This window comes from Limanda limanda, chromosome 3 (assembly GCF_963576545.1).
Source record: "Limanda limanda chromosome 3, fLimLim1.1, whole genome shotgun sequence".
NCBI classification, from domain to species: domain Eukaryota; kingdom Metazoa; phylum Chordata; class Actinopteri; order Pleuronectiformes; family Pleuronectidae; genus Limanda; species Limanda limanda.
Genome location: NC_083638.1, coordinates 22,397,166 through 22,408,244, shown reverse-complemented (window position 1 = coordinate 22,408,244; position 11,079 = coordinate 22,397,166). Strand labels below are relative to the sequence as shown.

General features: G+C 44.9%; 1 protein-coding gene across 1 annotated transcript; it reads left to right on the top strand.

Annotated features, from left to right (window-relative positions):
• The first annotated feature begins 1,088 nt into the window (after window positions 1-1,088).
• atxn1l (ataxin 1-like) lies at window positions 1,089-7,177 on the top strand. Its single transcript, XM_061068688.1, has 3 exons — window positions 1,089-1,179; window positions 2,972-4,152; window positions 5,040-7,177. The coding sequence occupies exons 2-3, from the start codon at window positions 3,097-3,099 to the stop codon at window positions 6,498-6,500; spliced, it is 2,517 nt and encodes an 838-aa protein (XP_060924671.1). The 5' UTR covers window positions 1,089-1,179; window positions 2,972-3,096; the 3' UTR covers window positions 6,501-7,177.
• Window positions 7,178-11,079: the final 3,902 nt, after the last annotated feature.

Below are 11,079 nucleotides of genomic sequence, written 5' to 3'. Positions count from 1 at the left end.
CAAGATTAGTTTGAACCTTTGTCATTTTATTTGATGTTGTATGCAATTATATCCAATCCAATGGTACATAGCAGCATAGTACTATAGTGTAGTCAGTGGTCGAGGAAGTACTCAAATATTTATGTGAACCAAAAGCAGCACATTAACTTCCTGAGTAAAAGTTAATTAAGTACATGCTTTTAAAGTATTTCAAGTAAAAGTACTTGTTGAGTGTAGCCTATTCCATATTGCAACTCTCTATTGTAATGTCTGAATCTTGGTTGTGGCCTCTGCCAGATCCATTGTAGGTGTTTGTTCAACCCTGTGAGTACTTTTGAAGATATAAAAACTGCGAACATGTAACACAAAGCATAAACTACAGCAGAAAGTACAGATATTTGATGACCGTGAAGTACAAGTGATAAGTACCTGAAAATAAATTACCGAAGTAAATGTACTTCTTTACATCCCATCACTGAGAATAGTACAGCTGTGTAGGCGGCAATGAAACCGCTCGTTTTACTTCTGCACCAAATTACTGTAAACATCAGAGCAGATAAGCATCGCCTGCACACATGATGCATGCTAGGATGCATCTGGATAAGATTCTATAGCAATCACTTTATACACTTTTATTACTCTCGCTGTAATAAGTGGAATAACTGGCTCCAGAAATCACCCTTTTTTCTGTGAAAATGCACATAATTATAGACTTTGGTGCAGCTAAATATATAATCTGTGAATGTGGCTGCAGAGCCCCCTACTGTTCAGCTGGAGATTAAATGATATCTTTAGTCTTTTTTTAGTTTTTGGAATTTTGATTAAATCGTTATTAAATTTTTTGGGGATAACTCAATAATGTAATTGTTTTATTACATTTAAAATGTAAAAATCAAATAAACCCACAAATAAATGGGATCACACCATGACTTTATATCTACACTGTGGTCGGATCTAGATAAAAATAGACTTTTTTTTACTTTTACTAAAACGCTAAGTCATTTCTTTCTGTGCGCGTGTTGGACTTTGTTACAGGCGACAAACAGGAAATTGAATCAACCCAGTGACGTCATCGGTGAGCGCCTCCGCTGGCCTTCGAAATGGGCTCGACTGCTGAGCCCTGATTTCTGCTGTTTCTGCCCCGGTTCGTCGACTTCATTTTCTCCATGAGGGGACGTCCGACCGCGATGACATGTGGAGGTACGTGCACACGCCGACACGCCGCGGACACACGCGTGACCCGCGGCCCGAGCACAGCCACGTTGAGCCGGGGGCAGATGTGAGAGGCGCCTTCATGTAAGCTAGCTGCAGCTGTGTTAGCCGCCGATGCTAAAGCAGCCTGGACCTGCCCAGTGGGTTGTAATGGTGACCAGTCCACGGCTCCAGACAGCGACAGGCAACATGCGGGCGGTGTTAGTGCAGCAGGTGTCATGCTGTGGTTCCTCTGTGGTCCCCGGGGAAGGACGGGGCTAAGCGGCGAGCTAACTTTAGCCAAGTCAGCCACTAGCTAACGGTAAATACTCTGGAGAGGAGTATGGCGGCAACTGGGAGAACCCGCAGAATAAACCTCTCACTTCCGAGTTTGAACTAACTTTATATAAGCAGAGAGTTTGTGTTGTGGTGCTCGTCGGGGCTGTGACTCAGGAGGAAGCTGTAGGGACTGTGTGTCGTGTTGAGTGACACCGAGAACCCACTCGGGTCTGGTGTGTGGGCTGATGTGAAGTCCAAGTTGTGAGTGATGAGTGGATCTGCTCCTCGGATCAGGTCCAGTCACTGAACACGTCGGTGTTTACTACAGCTCAGACTGTGTTACAACCGTGTTACAACCCGAACCCACAGGAAGGAGGAGGATCAGCTGCTAGTGTGTCTGTTGTGTTACAAGAGAGAATGTGTAACCACACCAAAAAGCAGCAGGAAATACAAGGACTGGACGGTATGACTCCAACATAGAAACACGTTCACTTCACGTGACAGTGGTGGATGTCGTGATAAATGTCACATTTTAGTTTCTGTTCAGTGTAAAGCCTGATTTCTGTTCCTGAGTGGAGGTTGTGGTTTCAAACTCTTCTTCATGAGCAGAGAATGACACTTGATAAATGGAAAACATTTAACAAATCTGACGTTGATCGATTATAGTTCCTCACCTGCGCACTGTTTTTACACCGGAAGCAATATATTGATATGTATTTGACTTATTTAAGCTTCTGATGAAAATGAATCAACAGTAAATAATTGATACTGTTTGATACAGACCAATGTGCCCACCGCTAGGAAATACAATTTTAACAATACTGCCGTTTGCTCATATACAAAGGGACATTTGTGTATTTGAATTCATGTAATTTTACTCATAATATAATTTTTATATATTTTTTCATTTGCCACATTTTAACTTTTTTTTAAATGTGACTAATTGCTGCCCCTTGTGTAGTGTTTGAGATAGATGAAATATGTTGTGAGTTTTGGACTGAGGGCCAGAAAAAGCTCTTTTAAGGCCTCGCCTTGGGAGGTCAGAGGTTTGAGCATTTTTCATTACTTGATGGCAAATCATAGACAAAATTACTAATCAAGAAAATATTCAACGGACGAACCAGTAACGAAAGAGGAACCATGAGTTGCCACGTAACACTGTACTCTGTGTCTGGAATATTACTGTAGGTTTCTAGTGTGTAACAACTCAAAATCAAAGGTTTTAGAAAAGCAGCAGTAGATCTCATATTGTCAGTTTTTCAGTTTTATCAACTTCTGTAGTGAAATGCTGTGAACTCAAGTGCATGTAGATAGACTTTTTAACAGGCTCAACAACATGAGGATATGGAACATCTCTCAAATATAGAGTACTAACTCAACAGGTTTGCATATCTTTGGAATTGTTAATGTGCTAAAAATCTTATAACTATATTGTCTTCATCTTATTTTGAAACCTCTGATAATCATTTAGTTGTGGTCTGACGAGGCTGTATGTCTATCTTTTTCTTCTTCTATGTTTTAGGTGAATTGGCAGACAAGGTCAGCCAGGTGATTTCTGAACTGGTTCCTGTGCCGGCTGACTGGCCTGCAGCTCCTGTCGGTTCCTGTGCAGTACAGTAAAGCAACTTGCCCAGTCAGAAGATCACAATGAAACCAGCTCAGGAGCGGAACCAGGAGTCCCTGCCTCCAAAGAAGAGGGACCTCCCACCTAGTGACAGCGGAGGTGGATCTGGAGCAAGCGGGGGGGCTGGGGCTACAGCTGGAAGTGGTGCCGGTGGTACCGGTGGTACAGGTGGGGGTATTGGAGAAGATGAAGTGGTTTCCATCCAGAACTCTGCGGCCAACAGTGACACTCAGGGAGGGAACCCACCTGCAGAGTGGCTGCGAGCTCAGCAAGGACTTCATTATGGGATGGATAATTCTGATGGCATCCCAGCAGTCCCTGTTGACCAGTACAGCATGCTCTACAAAGTGGCTCTTCCGTCTGTTACCTACTCGCCCACCAGTCTTCACCCAGTGTTGAGCCACATCTCTCCAGCCTACACTGTTCATTCTCCTCTCCTGCAGCACCCAGGACTGTCCTATCCTCCTCTGGGCTACACCCAGATCCCTCACTCCTCTCTGCAGTTTGTCAGTTCCCCCTACGCAGCGGTACCTTACGCTCTCCCCCCTGGCTTTGTCCCGGGATCGTTGATCTCTCCTTCAGGCACCATCTCTCAGTCCCATCTGGTTCCCTATCCATCTGTCATACAGGAGGGGGTTGTTTCCCCACCTCCCCAGGCCCAGGTAGCTGCTCATACATTTGCCAAAGTTGCAGCATCCAGTGGTGTCCCGATGATGCTGCAGTCCGAGCAAGCTGCCCAGCAGCACCTCAGTGCTGTGGGGGTCCTGCCCGGAGCTGAGCTCAGCTCTCGAGGGATGCCAGTCTTCTACCACACTCAGGGCGCCAGGGCTGCCATTGCCATCCGAGACCTCCACAATGCCCAGCAGGAGAATGAACCAGAGATGAATGGAAGGGATAAAGAGCAGATAGCCCGGGAGGTTGCACTGGACTCGGCCTACGCTGCCAGAAATGTACGTCTGCTGCAGGTAGCACCGATCACTGCAGCTCAGGAGCACATCCAGGACAGAGGTCTGCAGAACCGGAGGCTGGAGGAGAGGAGCTCACCTGGCCAGCGCAGCACTCCAGACAGTGACCTGGAGGTAAGACTCACTGATGGCCTCATGATGTGAATCCTGTTAATGTGAATATTCCCCACTGGTAGCACAGGTTAGTCGGTGCCAAACCGTTCAACATGATGAACAGAATTAAATACACAAATACACAGGGAGGTCCTCACTGCAACATGATTGATACTATTACTTTTACAGATCTTTTGAAAAAACAGGGAAGGAATACTGAATGACTCCTGACTAGAAATGCACTCAGATGCTACACCCAGGCTCCATGCAGTCTTAATTATTCAGAATGCAATTTGTTAAGTTTGAACCTTTAAGCCCTGGTGAGGTTAACTGATTTCTATAACTTGATCAATATAAGTGATACGTAGCCCAGTGAAAAAATAATACATTGATAGAACACAATGTATGCGTCTGTGAATATATATAAATACAGTGTGTAACTGAATTAAAGATGATTTAAATTTGCTCGCGATGTATTTTCCATTCATTAGCATTATGCTAAAAGTTTGATCTCATGTTGTTGTGACCTTTAGCCTCCAACCAACTGACCAAGTTTAATCCACTTTTGATTAAAACTGCCCGAGACATTACTGACAGGCAGACCCCTCTATTTTCAATACACCTACATTAACTACTATCAAACACGTCATTCTTGTAGTAGTGATACATGTAATTGTGTCATTTTAAGAAAGAAGTTGTTGTGGTCTGCATTATAATTAAATATGTGGAGTGTGTCTGCATTCTACACCTTCTGACCTCAGTATTTATTTATAGAATATGTTAATTTACGACTTTTCCTATATTGCGTGCAGGAGTCCGTAGGTAAGCGTGAGTTCACTCATTCCCCAAAGTCTCATTCGCCCAAAGCTGTGTGACTGAAACGCTCTTCCCTCTTTTCAAACTTCCAGGTGCAGCAGGTGGTTGGTCGTTTGATTCCCTCTAACCAAGGTGGGAGTGGCGTGCGGAAAGAGGTCTCCTTCGCTCCCCTGAACCTCTCTCAGGGTCACCAGAGATCCAGAGAGATCCACGGAGAGAGCACGGGCATCAACTTCAGCCGGACGGCGTACGCGGTGCAGGCGAGCTACAGTGACCCCAGAGTGACCGGTCTCCAGCAGCAATCAGGACAGCATGCTGTTGTGCTTGCCAATGGGCAACCGGTTCTTATTCCCCTGGAGTATCACCTGCAGCATCATCCCCAAGCACCACAGCAACACTACCCAGAACTGGTTAATGATGCCCCAGCCAGCCATGCCTCCACCATCATGGCCTCTTTCAACCCAAACTTTAAAGCCTCCGATTCTTCAGCCAGAGTGTGCCTCTCTGAAAAGGCGGAGCCGCCCACAGCTCCGCAGCAGCTGGCCCATCATCCTCCTGTCCAGCCTTCAGCAGATATAACTCAGGCCTTAGCTTCAAGCCTCGCTCCCGCCGCCACTCCCAGCAACCCGTCGCACTTCATGAAGGGCGCCATTATCCAGCTGGCAACTGGGGAACTGAAGCGTGTGGAGGACCTGCAGACTCAGGACTTTGTGCGGAGCGCGGAGGTGAGCGGGGGGCTTAAGATTGACTCCAGCATGGTGGTGGACATCCGAGCCAGCCAGCAGAGAGCAGGTCTCGTGTCGCTTCACTTCACTGTTGGTGAGCAGCAGAGCAAAGTGACCATCGACGTGCCTCCGGAGCATCCCTTCTTTGTGTTCGGGCAAGGCTGGTCGTCCTGCAGCCCCGAGCGCACGGCCCAGCTGTACGGCCTGGCCTGCCATCATCTGCAAGTGGGAGATGTGTGTGTGTCCATCACCCTGCAGCAGCAGCAGCAGCTTCAGCCCCAGCAGCAGAAACAACCACAGCACAATCATTCACAGCAGCAACAACAGCAGCAGCAGCAGCAGAACCTGTCCAGGACTTTGAGCAAAACTAACGCCACATCAGGACTTAGTCACCAGCTCATGGGGCCTCCTGCCCCCCAGCAGTCACGGCCTCAGTCCCATTTCAGGATAGACCGCATCCACAGAGAAAGACAGAGGGATGGGGAGAAAGACATGGCTGATAAGGAGGAAGCAACCTATTTGGGGGTTATTGGCCACACTGAGTCGCACATCAGACCAAGTAGGACCTCAGCAGAGCATCCGAGGAGCCAGAGCAGTTACCACTTGCACACAGAAGGCTCTGCTTTTGCAGGGGCAGGGATGGGAGCAATGCATCCTTCGCTCGGTGCCTCTCAGAGACGCTGGTCCTCACCTGGCCTCCAAAGATTCAGTATGAAGGGAGACGAAGGGCCACGCCCTCAGATAAGCAACTCCGGCCACATAAGACCCTCGTTCATCCCCCAGGAGGTCAAACTGTCCATAGAGGGGCGCTCTAATGCAGGGAAGTAGCATCACGTTTGGTAGCAAATATAGAAGAGACTGCCATCAGTAAGAATGAGTCTGACGAGGAGAGAAAGAGGAAACAAAGAGTGTGAATGTAGCCTCAGAATGTTTGAGATTTTGCACACCTAAAATATACAAAAAAATACAAGATCTTTCTGTGTCTGGTGAGAAGTTCTGGTTTGTTTTGGTTGTCACTCGGCCAAAGGATCGGAGCCAGTGCTTTCCCAGCCAGCTGAGGGCTGATGGGGACATGAGAAGCTGAGTCGAAAGTATGTAGCTGATGAAATGCCTACCATAGTCCTTACACACTGCATTTCTCTTCCTCCCTCCCTCCTTTGTCGCCACTTCCTCATACCCATGCTTGGAGGTTCCCATCGCATTCAAAACAGTCTCGCTTCCTTTTTGACCAAACTGTCTCTTTGGAAGACGACGGACTACAAAGAATGTGTTTGTAGCACAGTAACGCTACCGACTCTGGAAAGATCACAGCCAGGGACCTTTGATCTCCATGCCCAGGATCCCGTTTACTTCAAAAGCATTTACCCAAAAAAGAAAGAGTGGAGTTGCTGATATCAGCTGCTCCTCTGGTGATGTCTGCACTGTTGACGCTAACTGTCAGTGTATGTTACATTATGCTTCTCCGACAGGAGTCTGAAACCTCTGCTGTCAGCAGAGGTTCCCCCCCCCCCCCCCCCCCTTCCTCTTCAGGAGGCGGGTCTGCAAGGAATGGGATTCTCTCTCAGGCCTCAAGCGCAGCATGTCCTGCTTGTCTTACAATCGAAATAATGATAAATCAATCAATCAAGTGTTGTCTATTCTGCAATCAGTGTCAACTCCAAAAAAATATGAGCTTTTATAGCATACTCTGGTTTAGATGGAGGGCCTTTACGAGTGTGTTTGTGTGCATGAACGCCGCGGATTGAGATTTGCTTTTATTGGGAATTAGAAATGTTTTGCATTCCAGCATCATCAGTGAGGACATCCATTATTTAGCATTTACCTTCACCCTCTTTCAGAATCATGCCCCCCCCACCCCCGCCTCATGATACCTTACCAAAGCCATCTGTGGGAGTGACATCACCCTGTCACATCACTGGCTGCAGCCCACTTCAGCCTGAACCCTGCATGAAGAGGACTCTTCGTCCTCACCTTGAGCTCCTCTTGCTCAGTTACCAAAATAAAAGCAATAGTTATTTCACAGTTTATGGATTTACCGCCCTCTAATCCTTTAGTTCTTTCTAAACATCAGAGGTGTCAGTCCCTCCTGACCCTCTTTTAACCCAGACTTAAAAAGCTGATGCACTATTCATTTTTATTGATTCGTCAGTACTTCTACAAAAACAAATCCTCTGACAGATTCCTTCAGAAATCTTTGTAGATAAACCTGCTCGTCTCTGATTTTCCATCTCACCAATGATCTTTTGTTTTCCCACCTTCTCTTCTGTCTCTTTGTTTTGAGCATTTAACATCCTTTTTGTACCAGGATATCTTATCCAGTGTATCTTACGATTGTCTCGTGTTGCACATAGAAAATGTCACTCATTGATTTCACACTGACCTTGTTAATAGGAATCACAGCACAGTAGGTGTTTTGTTTTTTTAATGAAGGGAATATGTTTGAAGTAATATTGTTTTGTGGCGTGTGTGTGTGTGTGTGTGTGCGCGCTCAAGAGAAAGAAAGACAACTGATGTGCATTTTCTCTGTTTACAAATTAGCCAAGATGAATGCTGCAGTTTCCTCCTGATGTGTCCTTGTCACTCGAAAGATCTAAAAAGGGTGAAACAGAAAATAAGTGCAATTAGACCACACATAAAATCATTCAGAGGTTTATGATCAGATAGCATTCCTCACGCGGACATTCCCATCGCAAAATAGAAATCGCACACTTCTCTTGTTTTCTGTCATCGATCTTAGAACCTACGTCTTTCCCCCTGGGAAGTTCTGTGTGACTAATGTTGTTGTACTGGATCGTTCATCAGCCTCAGACACTGTTGTGTACATCTGTTTCTCTCGCCGTGGTTCCCTGGAGTAGAAACACCATGACCCTCCATCAGCAGATGGAGGCGCCATGAGGTGACGTATCAGACGGGGTAACCTGAACCGGCCCCGGTAGACTCTCCTCCTCTGGTGCTGTTACTACGAGCAGCTTTAAAAGATGGCTCCACATTTTTCCAGTTCTGTTTTCAAGCAGTTCTCACATGGCCATAAAGACTTACTGCTCGCTGTAAACATTCCTCCTGTGCTCAGTGGCTGCGTAAAGATTCCTTCCTGATGTTATTCCAGTAATAAGCGATATGGGAATAAACCAGCTTTCACGTTTTTGTTCAGCAAAGCACTTCAAGTTAATATGAGACCAAAGCAGTCGCAGACGAATCAATCTTACAAAGTTATCAGTATACGAAAATTCACTCTTTAATTTACTGCTCCTGTGCTGCAGCTCAGCAAGGAAAACAGAATTTTACATTCAAACTGGAGTGGCAATTAGTTTAGTGCACATCGCCGGCCAAGCCAACAAAAGCCCCAGTAGATTAAATCTAACTGCAACAAATTTCACACACTTGTAGAAATCACTCCTAAGATGAAAAACTAATGATTTAGTTTTCATCAAATGGTGATAATGCACAATAAATAAAAAGCCCTATTTTACAAAGTAAAAAAGAGGAGAAAACATTCCTGATATGCCCCTTTGTATGGTGCACTGCCAACATGTCATTGGTTGCTTCTTGGCCCAAGTCCCACCCTTCCATCAAGTTTTGTGGAAATCTGATTAGTAGTGTTTGTGTGATCCTGCTGACGATAAAAAAAACAATGTAGCTACTACCTTCAGATGATTCACACACGTGACTTCTTGAAGTACTGCTGCTTATATTTTTTATCAGCTACAGAACAACTATCGATGGGTTTACTCACAGAATTCAGACTTCAAGGTTTTTGTGCTTGACCCCATCACTTAAACTGGAATCCCATTTGGAATAGATCCCTACAAGGCCAATGTGAAGAAGAGGAACGTTTACAATGACAAATAATTCTTTCAATGTACTTATAGACCAACAATTGTTTTGGTCAAATCTAAGTGAAACATTTGAACTTTAAAATATTTTTAAAACAGTTTTAAACATCTTACAATCAGAAGCTCAGCCTGTAGACTTTCTTATTTTGTCATGCTTTAAGCAATATGCATAAACCTGATATCATTTCATGTAGTCTTGGCTTGTTCTATGCAGTAACCTCAGTGTTGTACCCGTCATTGTCTTAAGTACAGCTCTTTGAAGCTGTAGGGCAGGTTGCCACATGCAGTCATTTCCCGCTAATGTCTGGTTATAGGATTTTTACTTTAAATTACTTTTCTTAAATAGGAATATAAACCAGTGTTTAGCTTTTTTTCTCTATTCAGTAGTCCCCATCTTCCTCAGTTTCTCACACTGACGCACGCAGTCTTCATTGTCTTCTTATGATGCCACACAGTCGGAGCCAAATCACTCGAGACGAGTGTCCCTCAGATGTTTGTGTGTATTCAGCGTTATGTTGGTACAACTGCCAAGCCACTTCAACATCGTATTACTAGGTCAAGATGCATTTAATGGGATTCAAACGGTGCAAAGCAGTGCCTCCTGTGACTTTACCTCCTGATAATTCTCACCGCAAAACCATGGTGTGCAGCCATGAGCCCTCTGCTTCGAGCAGCGTGTGCTCGACTTCTACAAAGATGTCCAGGGAATCTTCTTTACATCTCTGGTAGTTTGTCGCTGTCTGTAATTGCACTAAACGCCCTCCTTCACAGTGTTTTTAAAACTGAAAAACGTTGACAAATTGAAGATTTTCCAAATGAAAAGCACACAAAATCATGGAGAAATCACCGGTTGTGTGTTTCTGTAGATAGACGTGTTTTCTTTTTGTATAGTTTTGATGATGCTTGTCAATAATGCCTTAAATTCTGCTGTGTACAATGTGTGAAATTGAGTAATGGAATAATGCTTCTGGTAGACTCGGTGTTCCCCTTTCAGGCTCCACACTTTTCATGTTTCTCAGCGGAAACTCTTATTCAGATGTCTCGGAGGGCGACAGTGAATCTTCTTTGGTCCCCGGATGGTTCAACCATGAAGTCTGCAACTTTTTGTTCATGTGTTTGGGTTCCCTTTTTTTTAATTTTCTGGTCTGTTTTCTGCTATGTTTTTTTTTTTTTCATACACTCTAGATACTTTAAACATTTAGTTTCTAGTTTTCAGTGTGTGCAAGTGAAGTCAATGGAAGCTCTCCTTTGCACTTTTTTCAAGATGCGATGCCGAGAGCGTCAGCAACAGAGGGCAGTCCATTAATTACACACACACACACACATATGCACATTAGTTGTTTTTAATTGTTGCACAAGCTCTGTATTTTTTTTAATTTTAATTTTATCCCTGGAATTAATGGATTGTGTTTGGTGTCATGTGTTTTGTGCGACAGTCACTGGACAGCAGAGGGTTGGGTTTTAATTCAGAGACAGGCCGGCTGCATAAATCCAATATGTAGCGTTCACTTGTTGGTAATGTGATGGTTTTCTAATGTTTTCGTGACGTTTGACCCAGTATTGGAACTGGAAAG